The sequence below is a fragment of the Tripterygium wilfordii genome, chromosome 6 (assembly GCF_013401445.1).
Source record: "Tripterygium wilfordii isolate XIE 37 chromosome 6, ASM1340144v1, whole genome shotgun sequence".
NCBI lineage: Eukaryota > Viridiplantae > Streptophyta > Magnoliopsida > Celastrales > Celastraceae > Tripterygium > Tripterygium wilfordii.
Window position 1 is genome coordinate 10,087,998 of NC_052237.1, and position 26,654 is coordinate 10,114,651.

Consider the following 26,654-nt stretch of genomic DNA (forward strand, 5'->3'; position numbering starts at 1 on the left):
GAGATAATTTACAATTTATGGTAACCAAAGGTGCATTTCTTTTGAATCTCTACTAGTATATCATGATGTCGAAAACTGAAACGATTTTGGTGACATATCATGAGGTAGGACTGATAGGAAGTATCCTTGATTCTAGTGAAGATGGCATGCACAATAGAAAACATGGGCTATAGGGGGCTCTCTCCGGGGTGTTCTCAAGGGGATCTCTCTAATACTCAAGTCGGTATGATAACAATAGGGAAGCTTGGAACTCTCTCAAGTAGCTATTAAAAGTGTATGACTCAAGATGATTTACTTGGTGTTTGAGGTCCCCTTTTATATAAGGGAGAGTGTTCTAATTTTGATAGGAGTAGATCTCTCTTCCCATATTACCAAGTGGATTTATAATAGGTGAATCTCATTCTAATTCATTTCTTAAGTGGAGTCGGTCTCTTTCTGAACTTTTGATTCCCCTGGGTGTTCAGGGCTTTCGAGGCTTTCAAGGTGAGATGCTCGGCTTTATACCGAAGGTGTTTCTCGATCTTGTCGAGATGTTCTTTTCTCGGCCAACCAAGCCTCACGTGGGCTCCTCGGTCTGCATTTTTCTTTGATGGACACCTCACCTTTGCCTTGATCGGTGGCCGAGGTGGATCCTCCATCGATATTCTTCTCCGCATCTTGTGTCACGTATCCTAATTCTAATTGAGTGTAATATTTGGTATCATCAGTATCTTTCAACAAGTAATTTTATTTTGGATCTTTCGGCACTTCAACAAAGGAGTGAAAGGACCACGTAAAACAATATTTATTTATTGCACAACTGAATATGGGACCATAATGTGGCATTATGCGGTTGTGAAGTCATACTTCAAACAAACATTTGGTCTAGTGGTCTTTTAAATAATGCATCATTAGCAAAATGGATCACATCTATCACCAAATCACTCACTATCACACACCAATACACCATACCTTATTAATTTAGTACACTAACCCACTTGAATACTTCATCCATGGTATTAAGGAATCTATAGTGTGTATTCATACACTATATATATATATATATTCTATAGACCATAGTAATCGTATGATTAAAAAAAAAAAAACAAAATACAGCTGCAATTTAAGATACTGATAATTTTTTAAATAATAAAAAACAACAAAATGAACCTGCAGGACTCAAAATGGAGGAAAAGTTTTGTTGGAGAAGAAGCCAAGCAGGTCCGGCCTGTACGGCAAATAAGACCGTAGTTTATCACCTTCCTTTCCAGCTTTATTTTTCACATGAAACGGTTTATGAGCCGAAGCCGTCATCTCTTCCTTCAATTTTAGTTTTCCTGCGCCGCCTGCTGCCGCGGCGGCGGCTTTGACTCTCGTTATCTCTTCTCCCTTCGGATTTACGAATATTAAGGAGTTTGCCTTGCCGTCGCTGCTGCTCCTTTTAAGCAGGTCTCGAAAACGCCACCGTTTTGAACACGAACCTGTCGAGTTGCTCTTCTTGCATCTCCCAGGCGAAGGAGACGGTGATGGCGATTTCGGTGTCCAGAGGCAGTACGTCCCCGTCGGAATCTTCTCCAGCTCGTCCGCCTCCGATGACGAGCACGATGACTGATGGTCCGGTTCATCGACAAACAGATTCTTCAACGACAGCCGAGCCCTTGCCACGTCATCATCTTCTACATCAACGGCCCTAAAATCTGTTTCCCGATCAAGATCCCTATTCCGATTACGATGAAGTTCATCATCATCGTTAAAGCAATGATCGCCTAGCATGAGATCCCGGTTGAAGACCGGAAAGACCGGCCGGATCTGGCTAGCCATTATCGAAGACGAAGAATCAAAATCCGTGCTGAACTCAAACGTATCCTCCTCATCGTGCGGTTGTTGATTTGATGTGGACACCTCCGTCTCTACTCGTGCCGCAATCTCTGCGAGTCCATCACACGAGTAGCTATTGAAGCTTGGACAAATCGCTACTTCTGTAGCTTCTTCTTCGCTCTGCATCTCAAGAAACTGTACAATTTTTGTCTTGAATCGTCCTTCTGTTCTTCTTCTAGAGAGAGAGGGAGGGGAAGGGTTTGTCGTTGTACCAGAACCAGTACTAGTTCTGTTATGTGCTGTTAAGAGGTTTTTGTTGCATAAATATCGAGGAAACGGGAGCGAAGAATGGGGGATTGAGTGGGGTCCAGTTGCACGTGTGGATCATATTGAACGAGTACTTTGTTGTAATTTTCTAGATATAAGAAACAAAGGGCTGATTCAACAATGCTTTCTTTTTTCTTTCTATGGTAATGCAATAATGCCTACTAGTTCAGAAGGTTCACTTTTTGTTTTTCCTCTTGGGTTAATTAGCAATGAGTCATTTAAAATAAAAATTTATTTCAATAGCTTCACTCAAAAAAAAATTTCAAAAGCCCATAAATAGATAAAATTTATTCCATTACAGAAAAATTATTTAAAATATATTTTTTATTGACCAAAATATCATCAGTCCTTGTTTTACTTTTAAATTTCAACAATCAAATATATTTTTTGACGTCAGTGTGATCGAATAGTCATAACTCACTCATTTGAGTTTCGATTGAGACGATTTCATGACATTCTACAGAAAACTTGAAAACCTAAAACTTTGTGTCTAATACATTTTCGGGAATTAAAACATTTTAAAACTCAAATCGAGCCTCAAAGTTTGATTATCGGAGCTGTATTTATGACATCAATGTGTTGTGTTCGGACAGTCATAACTCCCTCATTTGAGTTTTGATTGAGACGATTCTTAAGGCATTCAAAAAAAGATTTCAATACACACAAAATTGTGTCTAATACATAATTAGAGATTCGAACGTTTTAGAAGTCAAATCAAGTCCCCAAGTCTTCAAGTTGGCTTAGAACTCTTCTAAAATGGGACGGTTGTTGTTCAGTTTGACTTTTTTTCTTAGGGGATGTCTCTCGTATTTTTGTATTGCATCTTTTAATTAATTAAACTAATCTCAATTTATAAAAAAAAAATCCTTAGAGATTGTGCAAGTAAGATATGAAGCTTCGAGAATCATGCGGTGGATGGATCACATGAATAACATGCATGTCACAATTAAGCAGTCCCTTTTTTATGATCGAAATTCAAAGGCGAATCATAAATGAAATCATATTCAATTTTAACACGTCACAGTTTTTCCTTAACCCATCACATCCTTTATTGATTATTATAAGAATAATAATAATAAACAAGTATCTAGCTAATTAATATGGTCATAGCTTGGCCCAATTGAATAAAAATAAAAAATAAAAGATAGACAAATAATTATTATTAAGGTTTGGTTGATCATGTGTTTGTTGTATTAGCTAGAAATGCAAAATGAGTGGATCATCTAAAAGAACAATTGTCAGCCACTAGTTCCGCCAAATACCTAACATTTTACTTCACGGCTTATATTTTTCATACCTGTGAAATATCGAAGGCTTCAATAGTTAAGGTTATACTGCATGTGAGTGTGTGGGCTACCTTGACCGCGACCTATATAAATCCTGGTGGGTTCATTGAGATCGACAAGCAAACACAAGCGACGTCCTTTACACACACAGGAAAAAAAACTCTAGCAATGTCAATTTCATGAGAAGGAAAATAAGAGTAATGTTACATATTCTCAGAATATGACCTTCATTTTACTCCTAAATTTATATAGCATGTTAAATAATTATTGATCGGAGGATAAATGGGAATCATATTTTGAGTGTAACAAGCATCGTTCGGAAAATAAAACAACACTTGATAAACTGTAACAGTGCCACGGGTCCCCTGATGTCAATTTTGTAGGCCCCACAAGCTCCATAAATATGGAAAACCAAGCTACCCGGAAATGGTGAGTGGATGACCTTCCCCAGAATATAGAAATTAGGTCATCGGTTGGCTACCTTGGCACCCCATAGTTCTTTTGATATTCTTGAACTTGACTGACCTTAATGGGTAATCCTATACCATGAATGCCAAATGTCTCCATCTACCCAACGTATGGCTACAAACTTTATTGTTTAGGTAGCCGATGGAGAGTGGTGGAGCTAGGTGAAGATAAGTTATTTAAGGACTCGAATTAGATATATAAAGGCAATTTGTGTTAGAATAATGAAAATCTCTCCCAACAACAACGGGTAGTTGGTTGAAATGATCAACTTGATCACGGTAATACTTATCACGAGCAGGAGGTTGTGAGTCAAGTCTCATTAGTGTCTTTTCATTATCGCAATTTTACGAGATGAATCATTTCTCAGCCCAACGTATGCAAATGCATTATCTGTTGTGGTTTTGTTATAGTATATATTGAAATATATATTTATCTGCATTAATTGTTGTGATTTTGTTATGATTAATAGATATTGAAATAGTGAGATTTTTTTATTTCAAAATATATCGACAATTTATCTCATTTGAAAGAGTTTTCCATGCTAATTTAAAATATATAATTTTTTTCACAATTCATCTTGTAGTTTGAGAGAAAATCGTTTTGAAGTTTCATTTAAGAAAAATAAAAAATGTCAAAACTGATGATGTCATGGGTGGAGAAAATGTGGAACAAGAAATCAGGAGAGGCGTCGATACTTAGGACTATGTAATTTTATTAAATGAAAATGGGCATATAAGTAATTTAATGAGATGCGTAATTAATAAAAAAAATTTAGTTGTGATTATTGGAACATGTATTTCCAATTGTTTTCTTAGTAGTAATTTACCCTTTTTCCCAGCAGAGAAACCAATGATAATTTCGACCCTTGATCGAGACCAACAACAGCTTGGACACCATATTCGAAGTCACCTTCATGTGTGTTATCGTATCCAAACACTATACCGGAGAATTATTTGTTTTTCTTAGATGATTTCAAGTAGAACGTCTCATTGCTCAATACTCCAGAAGATTTGAAGATTCGAATTTGTCATAGCATTTTGAACTACATAATGCCACCAACAAGAATTAGACCAAATAGTCACAACCATTTAGACAACATATATACTAGCATTTAAAACAACATTTAAAAACCAACATAAGAGCAATCACATTGGTGTCTCTTAACAGATTATCTATTTTACCCATTCAAACACCATTTTTTGACAATTTACATATGCTCTATTCAACAACAACTAACTGCATCAAAATCACTATTCTAAATCTTTACAACATTAAAATAATAGTTTCCTCTTATTTGATTATTACTATATTATTTGTTAGTCGATGTTTAATTTTATAAAGATAACTACAAACATAAGTTTATACATAAGATAAAGTACAAACATAAGTTTATACATATTTCCCCTTTTAACAATAATCTCAACTTGTCGAAACATCCGAATATAATCCCTTTGAATCTCATTTAAAATGCCCACGTCCATCGTAATAATCCTCATCTCTTCTTGCCTCTCTTCAAACTTAATCCTCTTTTCTTCAAATTCCGGCTGAGCTTCTTCTTGCCTTTCATCAAGTTGAATCCTCTTTTCTTCAACTTCCCTTATAGTTCCTGCATCGCAATCATAAACTTTTGTTCCTCGAGCTGCATTTTGTACTCATGCATCTTAAGCTTTTCAACCTTCTAGTCATAAATGAAGTCACTTTGAGGATTGCCATATATTCCTTGGGAGAAGAGGAGCTGAGATGTTGCGACTTGGGTGGAGAGGCATTGAGGTGTGGTGGCTCGGCCGAGGTGCGGCGACTTGGGCAAAGAGATTGAGAAATCGTGAGGATGAGAGTGAATAGAGGCGGAGGGATGAAACTGAGCTTAGAGACGAAGAGATGAGAGTTTATGGAGAGATAAGATTCAATAAGATACTAAATTTTCGGCAATGTTACGTATCCCTAACAAATTCAGTCATAACGTGTAATTAGATAACGTAATAACGAAAGTTAATGTAATTAAATAATTTAAAAAGACAATTTAATGTAATTAGATAACATAATACTGTTATGGCTAGTTATGGAAGAAATTGTTAGGGATACAAAGAGTTTTCCTTAAATTTTCAATATACCGATTGTTGTAGAAATACAACACCACTGACGCAAGAAATAGATTTGTTGGTATCATATAGACTTCTTACAGAATCAATGTAAAGTCATTTTTTAAACAAATCTGTATCACTTTTATTATGTACAATACAGACTGGCAGTGTAATTGCTCTAAATACTCTACCAAACGAAGCATTAAGTTTAGGGAATCTCTAGCATTTTATATATAAGAGCATCCACATCAGATTACCTAAACATGAGTCTGTCTGTAAAATAGGGAAAGATTATAGAGATTTTATCAAAATAGAGCTCTGCATCAAAATACCTAGAGGTTCCCTATTTTACAGAATATGAACAGTAGTTCCCTACATCTAGAGAACCACTATTCACTTCCCTAAACATAAAATAACATTTTTTACTACTTTACCTTCTCCTCTCTCCTCATTTTTTCACTACTCTCTCTCTTCACTCCTCTCTTTCTCACTCCTCTCTCTCCTCACTCTTTCTCTCTCCTCACTCATCTCTTTCTCTCTCCTCACTTTTTCTCTCTCTCCTCCCTCCTTTCTTTCCCTCTCTTCTTTCTCTCTCATCTCTTTCTCTCTCCTCTCATCACATTTTGACTCCTTTCTCTCTCCTCTCATCACATTTTGACTCCTTTCTCTCTCCTCTCCTCACATTTTCTCACTCTTCTCTTCTTTCTCTCTCTTCTTTCTCACTCCTCACTCTCTCCTCCCTCATCTCTTTCTCTCTCGTCACTCATCTCTTTCTCTCTCCTCTGTCTCTCCTCACTTTTTCTCTCTTATTTCTCTCTCCTCAATTTTTTTCTCTAATTTTTAATAACATTAATTTATTATTTTAATTAATATATTGTTTTAAATGTAATTAATTTATTATTTTAAATAGAAGTAATTTATATGAATAGAATAAATAAAGGAAAGAGAAATAAATATTATTTTAATGTAATAGAGAATATGATAGGTAATCTGATGCAGCGTTGATTGGATAGGGAATCTGTAAAATAGGGGAAAGTGACATTTTGTCTGTATTTTAGGGAATCTGTTAAGAGAAACTGATGCAGGTGCTCTAAAGATGGTTAGCTTCAAATATGCTTCTAATTTATGGCATTTCTAGGTTGAAAAAATTGTGAGCTAAGTAATAAGTTCGTCTTATCTTCAACTAGCATAAATACTACTTAAAATACTCTACCAAACAGGGTCTAAGTTTTTTAGGATTGTTTAGTTGGGTTTGATTTATTAAATATTTTTCGTGTGTTTTCTTTTTTGTTTTCTCAAATTAGAAAACGTATTTTTCTATTTCAAAATAATTTTGCGTTTACTTTTTTTTTTCCCCTAATATGGACAGTCAAATCGTATTTTCAAGAGTGGTTTGATTTGTTTTATGTTTTCCCAATTTTCATTTTTTGTTTTCTATTTTTAAGCGATTTTCTATTTACTGTAATTTTTTAAAAATGGACACTCAAAAACAATATTTTATATGAGTCCCTTTTTTTTAAAAAAAAATAAATTTTGGGAGTATTTTTTGTTTATCGAAAAAAAAAACATAAAAAAAAAAAATTATCATCCCGAACAGCCTCTTCCCCACACACCAAAGTGTGCTAGAAATCTAAATCGTTAAATAACCAGAAAAACCAACAAGAATAGATGAAATCCCAAATCCCATAATCCAATTTACAAAAATTTCATTGAAATCGGAAATCCTATTAGAAAACTCGCAGAAAGAAGGGCTCAGAGAGTTGCTATCTGTGCTCAAAGAAGAGTTTGTTTTAAACTCATCTCATACAAGAGGTGTCAGAAATCAAAGCACTCTTCATCTTCGCCCTGAATCGTAAACCTCAACCATAAAATCTTAAAGAACAGAGAGCATGAGAAGAGTGAAAACAAAAGGTATGCGAACTCGTTTCTTAGAACGATAGAGGAAGAGATGCAATGACGGCTACGAGCGCTAGGGTTTAAATTTCCGAGCACGTAGAAACTGGAACTGGTAATTTTGGGAGTGAATGATGGTAGATTTATTGATTGACAATTGGGCTTTAGTCGTTGAGATTTCAGTTTAAGAGCCCACTCATTAACAATCTGACTCTTGGGCCTGAACCAGAAGATCTATTACTTGCAAACTTACTTGTTTAACTCTGGGCCTTTGGCCCATTTAGTGGACGAGATCCAAGTGATCCACCATTCATGAGAACTAAAATAAATAGCACAAATAAATCTCAAACGCAGTTTGACGGTCGCAAGTAGAGCTATAGAGGTGTGCACCGGGCCAAGTTCCGAGTTATCGGGCCAGGTTGAACCCAACCTGTTTTTTTCTTTTTGTTTTTAACTATGAAGGACCCGACTGATAACCATGTTAAGGTTACCAGGTCCCGGGTTATTCAAAAAACTCTTTACAGGGCAAAGGGCCAGGGCCCAGCCCAGTGAAAGGAGGCCCTATTTGGGCCCAGCATCTTTAGCAGCCCACCAAAATCCTCAAAATCGAATTGATCCGCCAATTTTTTTAAAAAAATTGATACATTTCTCCATTAAAAGTTGACCAAAAATCGAAAAAAATCAAAATCAGTTTAATTTATATTAAAAAAAAAAAACGAACACCCTTAAACCCTAGTATTTTTGATTTTACAAATTTGTACATATCCTTTATCAATTATTCTACACTGACCCGCCATTTGTTTTGGTTTAACGATGACGCTTCATTTTAAATTGCCGGGTGTCCATCATAGTCGAAGCGCAAGTTAGCATAGGTGAACGACTACTCACTATCGTAGGCTAATTACACAATAAGCCCCACAAACGTACGCTCTCTGGTCTGTTATAAGGGGGGAGAGTTCCAGAAGAGGGAACAAGAGACTCAGAGGAGCTCAATCGTTTAGCGAGAGAGTTGAAAATGGAGGGCGAGCCGAGTCGGTTGATGATTGCTGTGAACGAGTCAACGATCAAGGGGTATCCGCACCCTTCCATTAGTAGCAAAGGAGCTTTCGACTGGACTCTGCAGAAGATCGTTCGCTCCAACACTTCTGGCTTCAAGATTCTCTTTCTCCATGTCCAAGTCCCCGATGAAGATGGTTTGTTCGCTCTTTCCATCTATATTTTTTTATAGATTGTGTTCTTTGTGTGTTTGCGACCTTTCTATGCATGTTCCTGTGCTTGATTATCTACGGACGCGGAGGTTTGCTGTGTTTTGTGGTTAGAGTTTACGAGACATCCTTTTCCGGTTTCTTTGATAATTTTCTTATCTTATTTGAAAAATCATCTAAGCCTGACCATCGATTATTGATGGAAATGTAAATTTGTTGTTAATATTAATGTAAAATCTCTACATGATGGATCAGTTCTTAATTTAGTGTAATCTTGTCATCGCTAAAGCTTTCTGTGAGTTGCAGCGTTTATTTGGATTATTGTTCCGATTTGTGCTCTTTCTGGTCTCAGAAGAAATGCAAAATAGGATGGAATGAAATAGAAGGAAAACGATTAGATCATACTAAAAATGGAATAATGAGCTGATTCATGTCTGGTACATTTTGGTGGCTTCAAAGGAAGGTTTTGTGTAAACTTTAATATCCATCAGGAATTAAAGATTTTGTGATAAAAGGGGTATGCCCCTCGGCCCTCGTAATTTTGTACATATTATTTATTATAATGCAATAATCACTTACCAAAAAAAATGAAGGTGCTAAAAGGGCAAGTGAATTTGGTTTAAGGCTAAGGTTGGAATAGAGACATGATTCCTCTTCTATTAATGACACTTGTACTTGATCTGGTATCAATTCTCCAGTTCATATATGGTACTTGCTTCCTTTTCTAACCCAATGCATACCCTCTTTCACTTTTTGCTTGTTTATTGGTGCTGTCTTTTTAAATTTTTTATTTTTATGGTTTGGGTGGTGGGGAAGGGTTGTTGAGGGTGAATAGGAATTGTCACTTTAGCTGCTAATTTTCTGTACATAAGTTTCTTTCATCTTAATTAGTTGCGTTCTTGGGCCTTGTCACAGAGCTTTGTTTGCCTTAACTGAAAAATTCTGCCAAATCCATCTGGATTTGTGTGTTTTCAGAATTTCTTTGACCGCACTATAGCAATGGATTTTAAGTGATGGATTTTGGTTTCTTTTTAGAGGTTAAGTTAAATGGATTAAGTGAGGTTCGTATAGTCATTGCTGTCAGCATGCATGATGTTTTTGCAGGAAATTGACTTCCTGTAGAAGTTAACTTGCTTGGTTGATATGTTTGAAATTCCCGACTCTGCTTTGCTCCTTGTGACATCTGATGTATAACTAGAGTACTTGATGATTTTTTGTCGCATTGTGCATTGTCTTATAGGCTTCGATGACATGGATAGTATATATGCATCCCCTGAAGATTTTAAAAGCATGAAGTATAGGGACAAGGCAAGAGGGCTGCATCTATTGGAGTACTTTGTGAATAGATGCCATCAAATCGGGGTACTTGTTTCTTTTTCTATAGTCTCTTGATTCTCTATCTCTCTCTCAATTTTTCTCATATTACTTACTGCGATCACGGTGGCACAAATGTTTTCTTGCAAACGCATGAATACACACATACATAGCTGCATGCCAAAATAGTTTTATCCAACTTGAATTATTTATCTTTCTAGTTTTTGTAGAATGGACCTCTGAATAGGAGATTCAGACTGATCACATTTTCTATACCTAGGTTTGCAGTGGATAGTGTGTGGAAGTCTTATTTTTTAAAGCCTAAACTCCCACAGGTTGCTTGTGAGGCATGGATCAAAAAAGGTGATCCCAAGGAACAAATCTGTTATGAGGTGCAGCGAGTTCATCCAGATTTTCTTGTTGTGGGAAGTAGGGGTCTTGGCCCTTTTCAGAGGTATGCTTGTTATGTTTAAGAACATGCCTGGTCTTCGCAGTTAACGGCACTCTATTTCTGTTTATATTTAAAGGAATGCCAGGATTTCAAGGTTCTAACTCTCGTTGATATAAATTTGAAGTTGTTGGAACACTGGTTAAATCGACTGTTTGAATACCATTTTATAGCTGTACTGGTCAAGTGAGGAGATTTTTTGATTTGGGCGGACGTTCTGGCCTTACTTTGATAACCAATGGTGATTCACCCAACAATTTCTTTTCCTTTATAAATTTTTGTGCAGGGTTTTTGTTGGAACTGTGAGTGAATTCTGTGTGAAGCATGCAGAGTGCCCAGTAATCACCATTAAACGCAGTGCGGATGAGACTCCTCAAGACCCTGTTGACGACTGATTTTCTCCGGATTTGAGTTGATTCCTTTCGTATTCTGTTCATAGACTGTGAAACACCAGACATGTGGTGTATAAGCCATGGGTTCATGTATTTGGAATAATTTATTTCGTCCAGCAAATAATGTGATGTTTTCTTATTGCTGATTGGACTCAAAATCTTTCTCCCTGAAAGACAAACCACTCTTCCACAAGAATTGAACCATCGTAACTTAAAAGCAATTCCCCATTTTCTAGAGGAAACTGGACTTATGTTATATTATATAACCTCAGATGTGCAAAATCAACCTTCAAGGCTATCTTTTTCTTGCAAAGCAAAACCCCGGTTTGAATAAGAGAAGTATGTGGTTTGGATGATCCACATCGATGCAATTACAGGAGACAGGGATGTGCTCTACCACTAAGCTAATAGCCCGTCGTACGGGCCTCTCGTTGGGTTCCGTTATGCCAAAAGGGAGAGAAACGCCATTCTTCTCTTTTCTTTTTGATGTCCCCATGTCACGACACGGGAGGTAAAAAAGGATCCTATCAACTTACTCCGACCTCGGATAATAAACTAATGAGCTTGGTCATACTTCACGGTCGAGAAACGAAAAATCTACAGTTGATTACATAAACCACACAGAGATGCTTACAATATCTTTTGAAGTGTGAATAGAATACAAAAGCTAGACTGCAACAGTACTTGTCACTTCCACCAATGAATGAACAATCTTTGACAAGCCAAAAATGTTTACAAACCACATTTGCAACTACAACTGATTGAAAACCATCTTTACACTACTACAACAATAAGCCAACACAACATTCACCACAAGCTAAGCGGCAAAACTCACTTAAAATTCATTTTGTAGCAACAGATATCAGAGAGCAGCACAGAAGAGGCTGCAGCACTTTTGGATTGGATAAAAGAAGCCAGGGCGTTTCAAGAATCGGACTCAGGACCTCTCACACCCAAAGCAAGAATCATACCACTAGAACATGGAATAAGGTTCAGGAACTATGATCTATGATAATGATGGAATGGTTTATAGAAACATTATTGGAGACATTCATGCAAGTATGACATGTTTTGCATTGGACAAGTTACCATGCTAAGATGCAGGATTAGCAAGTGAATTTCCCTCAACTTTCTGATGCTAACTGAAGTTTGTCATCCCCATATCAATGGATTCTGTATCCAAGAAAAAGAAAAGGATAAAAATTGATTCAACTGAGTCTCTGCTAGGTTTGGATGAAAATGGCATTTATGTTTTTCAATATGATTGTCTATAATCCGAATACACGGTAATGATTACAAGAGCCAGTGTAGTGATATATCCTACAACATTGTATTATGGAATGAAATCAGCAGCACCAACATCAAACTACTGAGTATTCACCAACGTCGACGCCTCCTTCCATACCAATATGCAAATGCAGCTACTGAGGCTGCTAGGATAACACCAGCTGTTGCATGCCAAGCATGTAATTGTCTCTCAAGAACAATGCCAGACACACTAGCATTAGAAGGTGGAAGTGGCGGTGGTACCTTACTAACTGCCAATGCAAAGCTCAAACCGTGCCTTTCCAGCTCAGACAAGTCTTCAATAGCAGGCTTAAGCCTGGTAGCCTTGGCAAGAGCTTCATACTCTTCTTTGGATCCACCTTCAAGGAAAGACCCAACAAGGTGACCCTTGAATACCCAGAATGCCCCAAATGTTTTTCCTGAATAATCCCCAAAATGTACCACCTCCCCTACATTGTCCCCATAAAATTGCCAAGATAATGTGAAGACCCTTGAGTAGAAAAATGGCAGGTAATCAAATTCATCTGTTTCGTTTGGATTCATTATTGCAGCCACGGCATGTCTCGCAGATTTGCGAGCAGCATCAACATGTTCCAGCCTGCGAATTTCACCAAAAAGTTTTACCGGAAAAGCAGCAACATCACCAACTGCATAGACTGAGCTGTTGCTTGACTGCAATCGTCCATTTACTTTGATCCCACCCTTTTCCAGAGTGAGTTGGCCTTCGAAGAGGCTTGTGTTTGGACGTATTCCAATTCCCACTACAACCATGTCCGCAGGTAATTGTTTTCCATCTCTTAAATTAACAGCAGTAACCTGTAGAAAGAGTTGATCAGGCACAATTTCTAAACAAACTGGACTCTACGAAAATACCTTAAAGGTGCATCCATGGATGTGGCTAATATCTTTATGGAAAGCAGAAAACTGAAAAGGTTTAGTCACCTACATCCAAGAATATCCCATACATGCATTTTCACAAACAGTTGTCGGTATAGAAGAGGTCCATATTCTTTTTCCAAGTGCTCAATAAAACAAAAACTGCATTAACATTGAAAAGAACTACAGCTGTTTGCAAGTCCAACATTCTTCATGACCAAACAGTCTACATTGAGGTGTCACAATTTACAAGTTGTAGAAGACTCACCCTTCCTTCGGAGTCAAATTTAAATGACGTCAAGACGGTTCCTTTAACGAATTCGACTCCTTTGGATTTATAATATTCTTCATAATAGCTAGCAATCTTCGGCGTAAATAGACGGGCCACTGCAAAAACAACAATATATCACTTAAGTTTGGCACTACTCCGGAAACAGAGTAGAGCACGTCTGTGTGTGTGGGGTTTGGGGGGAGGTTTCAAATCCAGTGAGGAGTTCAGGATGAGACACAGGCACTTACTGCACTGTTCTTCTGGAAATACCATGGTTACATTTATTCTATTGATCACTAGAGATGCAGCACACTCCATGCCAATGTAACCACCACCAATGACAACAGCTTTGCCCCCAGAACAAGATTGCATCACATCAACAATCCTAGTTGCATCAGCCAAATCTCGTAAATAACACACATTTTCAGCATCTGATCCGTGTACTCCAAATTCTTCAAGCTTCAAAGCCTACACACATATCAATTAATAAAGCAAACTGACTTCTACATTCTTTGAGCAAAACAAAAGTGACGGCAACAACTGTTAATTCCACATCTCATACTTTAGAACTCACTTTGATGCTTAATTTTAAGATCAACTATCAGAAGCAAGAACAAATTAGACCACAAAAAAGATAGGTTTCAGTACCCGAGCACCTGTTGCAATTATAAGAGTCTTGTAACTGATAGTCTCCCCAGCCACAGTTAACAGAGTCATACGCCTTACATCAGCAGATTTAACACGAGTTCCAAGAACCAACTCGATTCCTAGAAAAAAGAATCTCCAAATTTTCAGAATTTAATGATGATGACGGACTATATACATATTTCATTTATTCAAAACTATCGAAACAGAAACTGAGGTATAACTTTTTTAAAACAAGGTATAATACCAGCTTCTAAAGGAATTTAGCATAAAGCTGCAACCAGAAAACTTAGTATCTTAAACTTTTTTCCATATTTATCGAGTACAGGCAAACATGTGGCCCAACGGTAGAGTTACAGTGGTACAATCTAGAGGTCACTGGTTTAATTCCTGAAAACAGCCTCTCCACATATTATGTGGGGTAAGGGTTGCATACATCTTGCATATCCCCGACCCCGCCCATTGCGGGAGCCTTGTGCACGAGAGTTGTCTACGTTTTTACAGATCACGGATCATACATAAGGAATTAGGGATGTTCCTAACTAGACGAGAATAAATCATGTCAAACCTGGATGGAAAGGATGGCAGTGACTGATTGCCAAATGATGAACACTCTGCAAAATGCATGGACAAAATGTTTGTCGCAGTAAACATATGATTCATTGGTGTACCACATTGGTTTGGGTAAGACAACGTAGCAGTGTTAATATACATGGTTGGACTCAGAACTTAGAGACCTATGCTTTAGGGTTCAGGTAGGTATCCAAACATGTATTGAGGCCAAGGTGCATACTGGCAAATAGCCATATTTGGAGATGTGCAGTGAACTTCCTGAAGAATATCACACCAACAATAGCTCCACTCAAATAATTGATTGCACATAAAAGTAAAATCCCCTCATCTAAATTGACCATAAGAAGCCAAGCAAGGAGAAGTGGAATTTCATGTAGGTTTGCGACTAATATAATATCACCATTGACTAAAATACTCTTAGGAACACAGAGTAACATCCAACACAGAGTTTCTGAGATAAAAAGAGGAAATAACATGCATGGTGACAACATTTGCAACCAGCACATTATCTCATTAGACACTCTTAAAACCTTTTTATAGCCTATATAGGTCCAAATTATCAGTACTTTTCACATGATTGTTTACATGCTAGACCTATCATCATCATCAAGGCTATTGTCCCAAACATTTTAGTGTCAGCTACTTGAATCAATTAGAGAAAGAGCCAAATGGATTCTCCTTCGCCCTGGTCTAAGGCTACACTAGTCCCTAATCCTACATAATCAATTTCTTTTTTATCACTTTTATCCATATAGTTATTGGGACCCTACTTCATTTTCCTGGCATCTCCTATAGGAGTTATGTCAGGTCAGCAACTCGATGAAGCACGAAACCAACTCAGGCAATTTTCTCTCATCTAATATTCAATAGGAGTTAACAAACCGTAAATCAAATAGTGTTATTTTTTATCCTATATTTCCCGATGATGTTGCACATTTTGCACAACATTCTTATCGCTGCTACATTCATTTTTTTTAGTATATTGTCTCCTAAAAGCCAACATTCTGTATTGCACAAGATTATCAACATTATGCCAGGCCTACCATTACAAAAAGTAAATGCCAGGCCCCGAAAGCCAGCATGTACCCAAAATATAAATATATCATTATAATATTAGGACTTGTTATGATGCAGCAAGTATAATGCAACTGTAAAGTTAAACCCATGAAGGCAACTAACAAACATGCAAGTCACATTGTTTCTGGAAAGCTATTATTTTAAAAGGAATATTGTTTTCCGAAACGGTCTTTTATCCAGAAGAGACAAAGACATGATATGAGGAAATAATTACCATGTTCCTTATACCATTTTGGAGTTAACTTTTCCTCGCCAGCGCCAACACATGTGTGAAATGATGGAAGGCGTGGAGGATCTGCATATTGTCGAAACAAATTAGCTATTGAAATAATTATATCAGAATGAGAGAAAGGGTAAAAGGCATGAAACAATCTGAACGATGTATGAGTAAAATTCCTGAAAGAATAAAACCAGATATACGCCAGACTACTTCTCCACTACATGATCAAACTTCTAATAACAAGGCAGTTGACATTATCAGACAACCAGCTGATGTGTTGAGGATTGAAAAAAATTACCTTCTGGAAGTAAATAACCTTTGCTTAATGCAGGCCTCTCATACGGTGCAACCTAAAAAAGCCAACACCAGACCAAAATTTGGTGTCAAAATTTTTTTTTTCTCCCAGACAAAACATTTCAAAAAGTAAAAAGAGATGAAACATATCGCCAAACAACTTAAAAATAGAGCCATGCAAGAGAATTTGGAGTCATCAAATTTTAAAGTCGTCCTTTACAAATGGTAACAAGATTCTTAAGATGCTCTTTTCATGCACCCATATCATTATTTTGCCCTTTCCCCTCCCTCATTCAGGCATATCCCTGTGAACATTCATTTACATCAAATCATTGTACTTCAAGTCTACAGCTGCTCATGTAGCCTCGAAAACGTAGCATCCAGAAAATAATCATCATCCTAGACCCGACCCAAACCAACTTTCAGACAGATGGCACTCACAAAAAGTCTCCATGTTTAATTAGATACGAACTACAGATTACATAATCACAAAGCAATATATGATAGAAAGAATAGCACTAACTGATGGGATTAAATCCCAACACTAACCAAGTAAAGTTAAACTCAATTATGACAAACAAGTTGCAATCAAGAAGCAATCTACACTCAATCATAGATATCGTATCAAGGCAATAACTCATCAAATAAAAACGTAATGGCATATATTACGTTAAAAGATTCAACGACTAATGACAAGTTCAATTAAAGGAGCATAGTGAAGCAAAACCCACTTTTGAAAAAAGTTCAACGGCTAAAATATATCCTCTTCTGAATTTAGACAGACAATGACAAACAAAATAACCGACGAAACAGGCATTCAAATGGCGTCGCTACAAGGGGTTACTGGGAAAAAAAAGAAAGAAGGTGAGACCACTAAATAGCATAAAGAAGAAGAATCCATACCCATCACTTAACAAAGAAAGTAGAGAGAAATCACTTACAGGTTCTTCAGAGATGATGCAGAGCTCACCAGGATTGACTCCTCTGCGTGTAAATTCAAGGGCTGCATACCCAGCAGCGACTCCTCCTCCAAGAATCACATACACAAATGCCCTACCCATCAATCAATCTCTCTCTCTATAAACCTCAATTTCACCCTATCGAATTTGAATTTGAAGGATTTTTATGATGTCTGGGAAGTTCCTTACTTAGAACACACACCTTCCATATGACAAAATTGGAACTTTGAATCCAACCTATGAAATGTTGAAGCTTGATTACTAGAAGAGCCGTTTTACTAAAACACCCTCTGGACTCCTCACTCCTCTACTCCTCGATATATGAGATATCAGAACTTAACGCAATCACAACCGTTAAAGGCAGTTGATTCGTGGGGCCCGCTTGTAATCGTCGTAGGGCTTCTGTGGTTCATGATATGAGTCGAACGGGACCCACTTTGATTTGGGTTTGGCTCATAATAAGTTGCCACGTAAGAGTGATCGTATTGGGATGCGTGACGAGGACATTGACGGTGGGGATGAAGCAAGGGATCATGTTGATAATGTTTAGAGCAAATTGGATGCTCATGCAAAGAAAGATCTGGTGCAACTGAAATCTGGATGAGGCTTCATGTCTCCACCACAAAGCTATCCCTAAACTTATACACACAAAATGGTTTTTGGTTCTCTCGTTTTTCACATATTATGCGCGCCGACCTAACTGCTCGAGTTTAAATCCACATCGAATATGCAAATGACAAACTTGTACAATGTCTTTTTCGATTATCAGAAAAAAGAGTCTTCCACATTTTCAAATGCTAATTAGTAACTTGTTAACCTATAACTAATACATAGTTTAGTTTTTATAAGGTGTTAATAACTAACCTAATATGGCTAATCAAATTAATTAGAATATTTACTTTACAAAATTAGCTAAAATTTTAATTTATCTACCAGCTGAGCTATCTCAACCATTCTAAAAGCATGGTGATATTCCGGTAGCCGAAAGTATCACTAGTTTACGCTCTAACCCAAGTTTAGTTTGATGGTTTGAGAGTGATAAAATGGATTGAAAGTCAAGGCCTATTATCTATATCATAGATTCATTTAATATCTCATTCTTTACCAACGAGAGGTGACTCGATTGACAATCGACTGGATTAGACATATGTGTGTTTAAGGTTCGATTCTAACAAGAATCATATTTCTCATGATATTTAAAAAAAAAATCCCCTTCCTTTGTTGTCATTAACAAAAGAGATGTGTTTCTAGTTTTGTATTGCTCTCCCACAACCCTTTTTTCACGACTTAGGTTACTTCCATTTTGCTCACCGCTATTCATCCACAGTCAACTCGACTAATTAATTGGGGGTGGGGATACAGTATTAGTGTGTGTGTGTATATATATATATATGCTTGCTCGATTAGAAAGTAAAATTATTTATAGAATAAAGTGTTTTGAGAAGTAAGAAAAGGCTCGATTCTATCCCATTCAAAGTCCAAACGCACACCATAACTTGGTGTGTATATTTTGTTTGGATGCAATCCACTTGTCCAAAATGGGCCAAGCGAATGACAGAATGGGTCAAGGCCCAGGTCTAACTAAGCTTATCGTTGATGCCTTGATGGATAACGTAAGATGGTTGAGAGATGGGCAAGGTATATCAGAAAACTCAGTTGCGGTGAGCAAATGGGCCTGAGAATGTTGGTTTCACTTTGATTCTTGGGTAACTGAAATAAGAATTGGTCAATAGATCAAATGGTCACCGTGGATGACCGAGGACACACTGACACTAAATCAGCCTCTTATTTCAAGTGGTATATTTTCTGTAATCAACTATTCATTCCGTACAGGTCCTGTTGATCCTCTTTGATTTCAGGGATTGATTGGCCCTTTATTATTAATAGTTAATTCCGTTCAAAAAACTACAGGATCGGCCTAGCTGACCGATCTCACACGGTAATCATGATATCCTCATCATAACTGTCTCATCTACCGGTTCATTCCTCGTATGACACTTGATTGCCCATTGCAGGTTCCCTAGTTGACTTTTACTTATGAGATTTTATTCTTATACATCGATCAACCAACTCAAATCAACAATATCATCCGCTTTGAGTTTAGCGGTTCACTAATCATCGGGGCTGTACGATTTTATTTTCCTAGGCCGTCACCAATGATACTGGAGCCTAGAAAGGGTCTTGCTATTTGAGAGATGATTTGAGTTTTTCTTATAAATCGCATCGCTTTGAGTCAGTTTTAAACTAAGGTCATCGGACAATTGAGTCAGTTTCAAACTAAGGTCACTAACCCAACCCATTCGATGCTGATGACAAAAAAGATCGGGATGAAACCCTTGCGAAATATAATGTCAAAACTACTAGGCATCAAGGCATGGGAGCATTGAACGTATTCTTTGGAGTCATATTACAAAATCGATTCATATACTTGAAAATACTACTAGGGTATCTGCAAATATCTTGAGAGTTTGATATATATATATATATATATATATATATAATTTGATAAGGCATGAGAAAACACACTAGCTAGTTGAAGAAGATCCACGTTTATGTGTGGATTCAGTGTTGACTGCTTGTGGTAATTTAGGGAAAGTTGAAACGAGGAAGGGAAGTGCACGCTAAGGTCATTACATCTGGACTCTGTGGAAATATTGTTGTTGATTCTTTCCTTATCTTTCACGTGACAGCTATACCCCTCGTGCTTCATTTCAAGTTATGATATATCACACACAAAACACGTGAATAAATAATTGTGCGGCTATGAATTTAATTGATCTTCTATATATATGTGTGTGCATGTTTGTGTGACTTGGCTACCATTGAAAGCACATAATCGACATCCTATATTATCTTAATTTTAAATGGAGAAGGCAAATAATTCTCTCTCACACTATTCTTTTGAATAAGACTTTTGAGTTCCTAAAGTTCAGAGTTGGTACACCAATGGTAATTCCAATGACCTCACTATACCTAACTTGTGTTTCTCTACAAAAATATCAACACTATCGACGTAAAACAAAAAAGAGAAAAACCCCGACTAACTTATGATGATGGTGGTGGTGTTAGATGGGGTGGAGATAAATCTACATGTGATGACATGTTACAAGTGGTGGGATACATATACATATATGTATGTATGTGTTTGAATTTATTGTTATAATTAAAGGTTTTATTAATTAATGTTGCATGTGAAAACTTCCATAAGGCCAATGCAAGAGTTAGGCTCACGTCGGGGTTCAATTTTGCATGGCCAATGCACATTTTTGGATAGTAAATAGAAAAGCCAATGTGAAATAAGCCAAGAATAGCTATCGTTGCCTTTCTATTTGAGAGATGATTAAGTTTTTCTTATAAATCACATCGCTTTGTGCTCCTTAAATGATATGGGTTTCACAAGGTACATAACAACAAGCAATGTGGGATTACAAGTCTAATAAGTTACGTAGGAAGAAAGAATGAGATGGATGACCAAGAGCAAAGATAAGGCATCGTGGCTTCGATTCTTGCTCTATGAGACGCAATTGAAATGTAGGCATGGCTTGCTGAGTATAGATGTGATGTGAAATCATGAATTATATCCTTTTTAGTGGACAAATGGAATAATATTATTGGTCCACATGGATAAGTCGCCACCTAAGCGACAAATGGAATTAACATTTTTGGAAAGTTAAAATGTGTTAGTATCGAAAGTCAAAAGGATTCATTCACAACCAAATCATCCAATAGACCAATGAAATGAGAGTTGGTTTGGTTAGTAATCGATTGGATTATGTATATGTGTGCCCAAAATTCGATTCCAACCACAAACATAATTGTCGTTGGTATTTTAAAAACAAAAGTCATCCAATAGTACTCTTGGATGATTAACCTAATCAGTGGACTTAGAAACAATAAGAAATTTTCTTGAGTTCCAACAGGGGATGTTTAAATCCCTAAATAACTGAAAAATTAGGCTAAAATAAATTATTTATTAGTTAATTTAATTCGGTTTTTTTAAATTATTATGATTTAGTTTGGATGTGATTCTTAAAATTTTCAATTTTGTTTTTTAGTTCAGTTAAATAAATTCACTCAAAACGGAACCAAATAAACTAATTAATGAATAGGCCTATGACTCCCTATGTCCGAAGTGAACAAGACAAGAAAATGGAAAATCATGACATGAACATTCCCTTTTTCATTAGGATTTTTCAGGCTCACGGTTTTAAAACACGTCTTGTTAAGTTAACATTATTCATGGGCTCATAACTTGTCAATCGGATCTTTGTTTTAACGATATGAAACTTTTCTCAACAAATCTCTTCCTCATTTGTGGGTTAGAGTCAAGTCAACCAAGTGAAATCAGGAGTCAAGTCTTCTCCTCGATGGACTCCTTTGTCTAAATTAAAATTATCATTATAAGATATTATCCGTTTTTCAAAGTACAAGTACAAGCCCAACCTATCATAATTGATAGACTTCAAAAGTTCACGGTTTTAAAACGCGTATTATTAAGTCAATAGCATGTGTATATGACAACACTTGGCTAAGGAAAGTATTCGTCATTTTCCAAGGTTACACACAAGTGCACATGCACACACAAAAACAAACACAATCACGGAAAGCAACTGACAAACTCTCATTTTACGCGTCAAACTTTGCATTTCCTTGCCATTCAAGATCTCTCTCATCTATGCTACCTTTAAGACAAAAATGTAGTCACCATCACACAATATATTACACAACAAACAAAAGTCATATATGTCATTCCATTAATTAATCAAATACCTTGTCGGCATCCATCGCCGAACTCATTCATAACCACCATGTATATTATACATATTTTGGTAATCGAGAATTTTTCAACCTAACATGTTCGAATATCGAATAGTTGAGTCAGTTTTAAACTAAGGTCATTAACTCAACCCATTCGATGCTGATGACAAAAAAGATCGGGATGAAATTCCTGTGAAAAATAATGTCAAAACTACTAGGTATGGGAGTATTATATTGACCGTATTCTTTGTAGTCATATTACAAAATGGATTCATATACTTGAAAACACTACTAGGGTATCTGCGAATATCTTGGGAGTTTGATATTATATATATATATATAAATATAGAGGGATTCTCAAGTGCGGGATCCCACACTTTATTTAAAGTGCGGGATCCATCTAACACCATTCATACACCATTCATGCGTGGGCTCCATCAAGTGTGGGGACCACACTTACACATAATGAATGGTGTTAGATGGATCCCTTATTTTAAATAAAGTGAGGGATCCCTCACTTGAGAATTTTCATATATATATATATATATATATATATATATATATATATATATAATTTGATAGGGCATGAGAAAACACACTAGCTAGTTGAAGAAGATATTTCCACGTTTATGTGTGGATTCATGGCCGACCCATCACGTGTTCTTTCCTTATCTTTCACGCGACTACTATATCCCTCGTGCTTCATTTCAAGTTATGATATATCACACACAAAACACGTGACTAAATAATTGTGCGGCTATGAATTTAATTGATCTTCGCGCGCGCATGTTTGTGTGACTTGGCTGCCATTGAAAGCCCATAATCGACATCCTATATTATCTTAATTTTAAATGGAGAAGGAAAATAATTCTCTCTCACACTATTCTTTTGAATAAGACTTTGAGTTCCTAAAAATAAGAGTTGGTAAACCATTAATGGTAACTCCATCCAATGACCTCACAATACCTAACTTGTGTTTCTCTACAAAAATATCAACACTATCGATGTAAAACAAAAAAGAGAAAAACCCCTACTAACTTATGATGATGATGGTGGTGTTGTTAAGATGGGGTGGAGATAAATCTACATGTGATGACATGTTACAAGTGGTGGGATACATATACATATATGTATATATGTGTTTGAATTTATTGTGATAATTAAAGGTTTTATTAATTAATGTTGCATGTGAAAACTTCCATAAGGCCAATGCAAGAGTTAGGCTCACGTCGGGGTTCAATTTTGCATGGCCATTGCACATTTTTGGATAGTAAATAGAAAATCCAATGTGAAACAAGCCAAGAATAGCTATTGTTGCCTTTCTATGTGTCGAATTTCTATTGGTCGAGTTTGGTAATCCATGGATTATTATCAAATAAGGAGTGATAATTAATTATTGCATCGACTACTACTATTACATGCTTGTCTTCTTGTGCAATATTATACCAACATTAAATAAAAGAAGCAAAGAAAAAAAACTTTTCTTTTAGTCTCTGTTTTTTTTTAGTTTGGTGTATCAAATGAAAGTTACGTTCCAAAAGGTAAACTTCTATGAAACCCTAAATTAATAATGTCTTAGTCGTTTAATTTTCCATGGTCAATGGAGCCGTAATAAGAGTTAAAAACTCCCACATATAGTTAGTGCTATGTAATCAGCATTTCTTTTATTGTAATCATCAAGAAAACCAAAGCAATAATTGGAAGGAAATCAAGGATTGATGCTCATGTATGTATATATTACCACTATTAGCTTTTTTTACCATCCAATTTTCGACACTTTTAAGGTAAACGGGAGTGGGGGCTCGAACTTGGATATCATCTAATTCGAGAATATATCTTAACCACCTCGGTTGAGGAGTTGTTGGCACCAATTTTCATCACACACATACACAATATCATTCAATTCAAGTTGTGTTCCTCAACATGATAATTTATATATAAATTTAAAGCTAATTATACATAACCCAATTTCTACCTAGTTAAATAAGTAGACAGAGATATATCTATATATATAATCTACATGAAATTAACTTTATATATTTAGTTTATTTTAGGCCAAAATATAAACAAACCTAAATAACAATATTAATCCAGATTAAATATAAGTACTATTTAATCACAATTAAGTAACTGCATTGACCAGAGATCCTCCATGCTCCAGTAGTTTTCATTAACATTGGAGTCATGATGATGGTGATAATGCAAGGCAGTAGTAGTATTAGTCCCATGATGAAAAGCCTCCACCACATGATCATGATCATATGGTGGAGAGTAGGTCTCCATGGTACTATCTACTTGGCTTGTGCTTGCAGCTTGATGTTCATGAGGATTAATATTATTCATCATCTCCATTGCTTTTACTCCTCCTTGAAAATTCTGATCAGCAGCTTGCTTGATGTGTTTCTGGATTCTAGTCCTCCAGTAATTCTTTATTTCATTATCTGTCCTTCCCGGTAGATGTTTTGCAATCTTCGACCACCTGTATCAAATTAGTGGTGAAAAATTTAGGTGATTAATTTTTTTGAGTGAATGAGTCATCATATGTGCGCATGGGTCTTACTATTCGAGTTTTAGACTCATATCAAATGTTCAAAAAATAAAATTGTATGTTATCATTCTCGGTTACTAAAACAAAAGTGGATGAGTAATCATTTATATGACATATCAAAACAAAAAAAAAAAAGTCATCAAGTTGTCCCACAAAGAGCCAAAACAAGATGGAATATGTCGTTTTTATAAAAAATAATAATAAAAATAAAACACTTTCAATTGTGACCGATGGAATTGGTTCAACTAAAAATGGAAACTTCTATTACCAATTTTGTTTGGATTTGTATTTCACAACGTGACTAATTAACATATATATATATATAGCTTCCAAAGCAGGCTGTGAATGTGATATATATATATACTAGGAGAAGTGATTTTTTTTTTTTATGAAAATAAAAGAAGTTGAAGCTTTCTACCTCGGACAAAGTACTATACGACGTATATGCCACTTCAAACAAAAAAACACGAGAAAAATTAAGACATAGAATTTAATCCCAAGACTTTGTGATGTACTTCACTAGAAAACAAAACAAAACTCATCATACCTTTATGGCTTTTGTACGAACTTTTATATATATATATATATATATATATATATATGAGGGTAACAAAATTTACCATGAATTAAGGTCTACCCCATACATGAAGAGAACTTGCGTGGTCTTCAATCTCTCGATGGAAATCAAGACCAATTAAAATTAATTATTCAAACATCAACCCCAATTGTTGTTATTGGATATATAATTATTTATTTCTTCTCTTTTTTCTGAAAATTTGGTCTTGAATTTTCATGGTTTATTGGTATGGAGGATTGTTTGTTCCACATGCAAAATTGCAACATACAACAAATTGGAGCTACAAACAATAGAAAATTCACAAAAAAAAGAAAAAAAGAAATCAAATCATGTAGATTTTTCTAGACATGAAATTTCAAGAACAGAAAATCCCATGTGCACCTAATTAAGATTTGTACAATTGAGCATGAGTTCTTCATGGTGCTCTCTCTATATATCTCTCTTTGTATATCTATAGCAAGTTCATACTCAAGAAAATTTTGCTTCAGAGAACAAGAAAATCAACACTCTATTGTGCCTGAGAGATCAATATGTAATCAAAACAACTTTATAATTTCTTAAAAGAAGAGGAAGGAAATAGCTTACCTGTTCCCCCACTTGGCATGAAGTTCCATGATCAAGAGTTGTTCCTCCGGAGTAATATTTCCTCTCCTCACATCAGGGCGTAAATAGTTCAGCCACCGGAGCCGGCAACTTTTTCCGGTACGTTTAAGCCCTAATAAGAACAGGTACGTATAAAATTAATTAATATATATGATTATTAAATAACTTGACTACTAGGGTTTAATTAATTAATTTAGATTAAAAAGAATAATAAATAAATGAAGTACCAGCAGCTTTAGCCAGAGAGTTCCAAACACCGTCACCATGGTCAGCTATGTAGTTAATAAGAATCAAGTCTTCTTCCATGGTCCATGGTCCCTTTCTCACTTCTGCATCTTGAGAGTTGCATGGGTTCTTATCCATCTTTTTAGAGAGAGAAAGTGAAAAGAAGAAGAATAAGAGAGAGGGTGGAGAGCTGTACAATGAAAATAATGAGGTTAGCTCTTGGTTTTATAGAGGGTTTTAAGATAGTTTATGGAGTCTAATTAAGGTATTAATTAATCCATAATAATATTAAATACCTCTTTTTACCTAATTATTTTCAATAGAATTTTCATGGCATGCATGTATGATCAACAGGTCTAGTGCATATTGATGTTATGCGTGACCACACATCTTTATTTCAATTTTGTCCAAGTCATATACACTAACCAAGTAGCTATACACTTTAATATTGTATTCATTAATTAACACTTTTTGTTGTTGTTTTTCAAAAGTACCCTTGTTACTTTAATTATCCTTGTTTCAAGGGAAAA

At 36.0% G+C, this 26,654-nt stretch overlaps 4 protein-coding genes and 1 non-coding gene across 5 annotated transcripts; 1 reads left to right on the forward strand and 4 right to left on the reverse strand.

Moving 5' to 3' along the window:
* Positions 1–1,158: 1,158 nt before the first annotated feature.
* On the reverse strand, positions 1,159–1,983 carry LOC120000721. The gene has a single exon (XM_038848838.1). The coding sequence runs from the start codon at positions 1,981–1,983 to the stop codon at positions 1,159–1,161; it is 825 nt and encodes a 274-aa protein (XP_038704766.1).
* Positions 1,984–7,708: 5,725 nt separating this feature from the next.
* LOC120001171 lies at positions 7,709–7,804 on the reverse strand. The gene has a single exon (XR_005468773.1). It is a non-coding gene; the product is annotated as a small nucleolar RNA snoR1 (small nucleolar RNA).
* A 982-nt stretch (positions 7,805–8,786) lies between these two features.
* Positions 8,787–11,369, forward strand: LOC120000517 (universal stress protein A-like protein). The gene is made up of 4 exons (XM_038848624.1): positions 8,787–9,045; positions 10,298–10,419; positions 10,707–10,825; positions 11,106–11,369. The coding sequence occupies exons 1-4, from the start codon at positions 8,868–8,870 to the stop codon at positions 11,212–11,214; spliced, it is 528 nt and encodes a 175-aa protein (XP_038704552.1). The 5' UTR covers positions 8,787–8,867; the 3' UTR covers positions 11,215–11,369.
* Positions 11,370–12,435: 1,066 nt separating this feature from the next.
* LOC119999236 (monodehydroascorbate reductase 4, peroxisomal) lies at positions 12,436–17,651 on the reverse strand. Its single transcript, XM_038846706.1, has 7 exons — positions 17,396–17,651; positions 16,459–16,510; positions 16,155–16,235; positions 14,294–14,412; positions 13,894–14,113; positions 13,643–13,761; positions 12,436–13,314 (listed from the first exon to the last, which is right to left on the reverse strand). The coding sequence occupies exons 1-7, from the start codon at positions 17,513–17,515 to the stop codon at positions 12,589–12,591; spliced, it is 1,437 nt and encodes a 478-aa protein (XP_038702634.1). The 5' UTR covers positions 17,516–17,651; the 3' UTR covers positions 12,436–12,588.
* Positions 17,652–24,188: 6,537 nt separating this feature from the next.
* On the reverse strand, positions 24,189–26,311 carry LOC120001014 (MYB-like transcription factor EOBII). Its single transcript, XM_038849228.1, has 3 exons — positions 26,127–26,311; positions 25,882–26,011; positions 24,189–24,650 (listed from the first exon to the last, which is right to left on the reverse strand). The coding sequence occupies exons 1-3, from the start codon at positions 26,260–26,262 to the stop codon at positions 24,284–24,286; spliced, it is 633 nt and encodes a 210-aa protein (XP_038705156.1). The 5' UTR covers positions 26,263–26,311; the 3' UTR covers positions 24,189–24,283.
* Between the last annotated feature and the right edge of the window lie 343 nt (positions 26,312–26,654).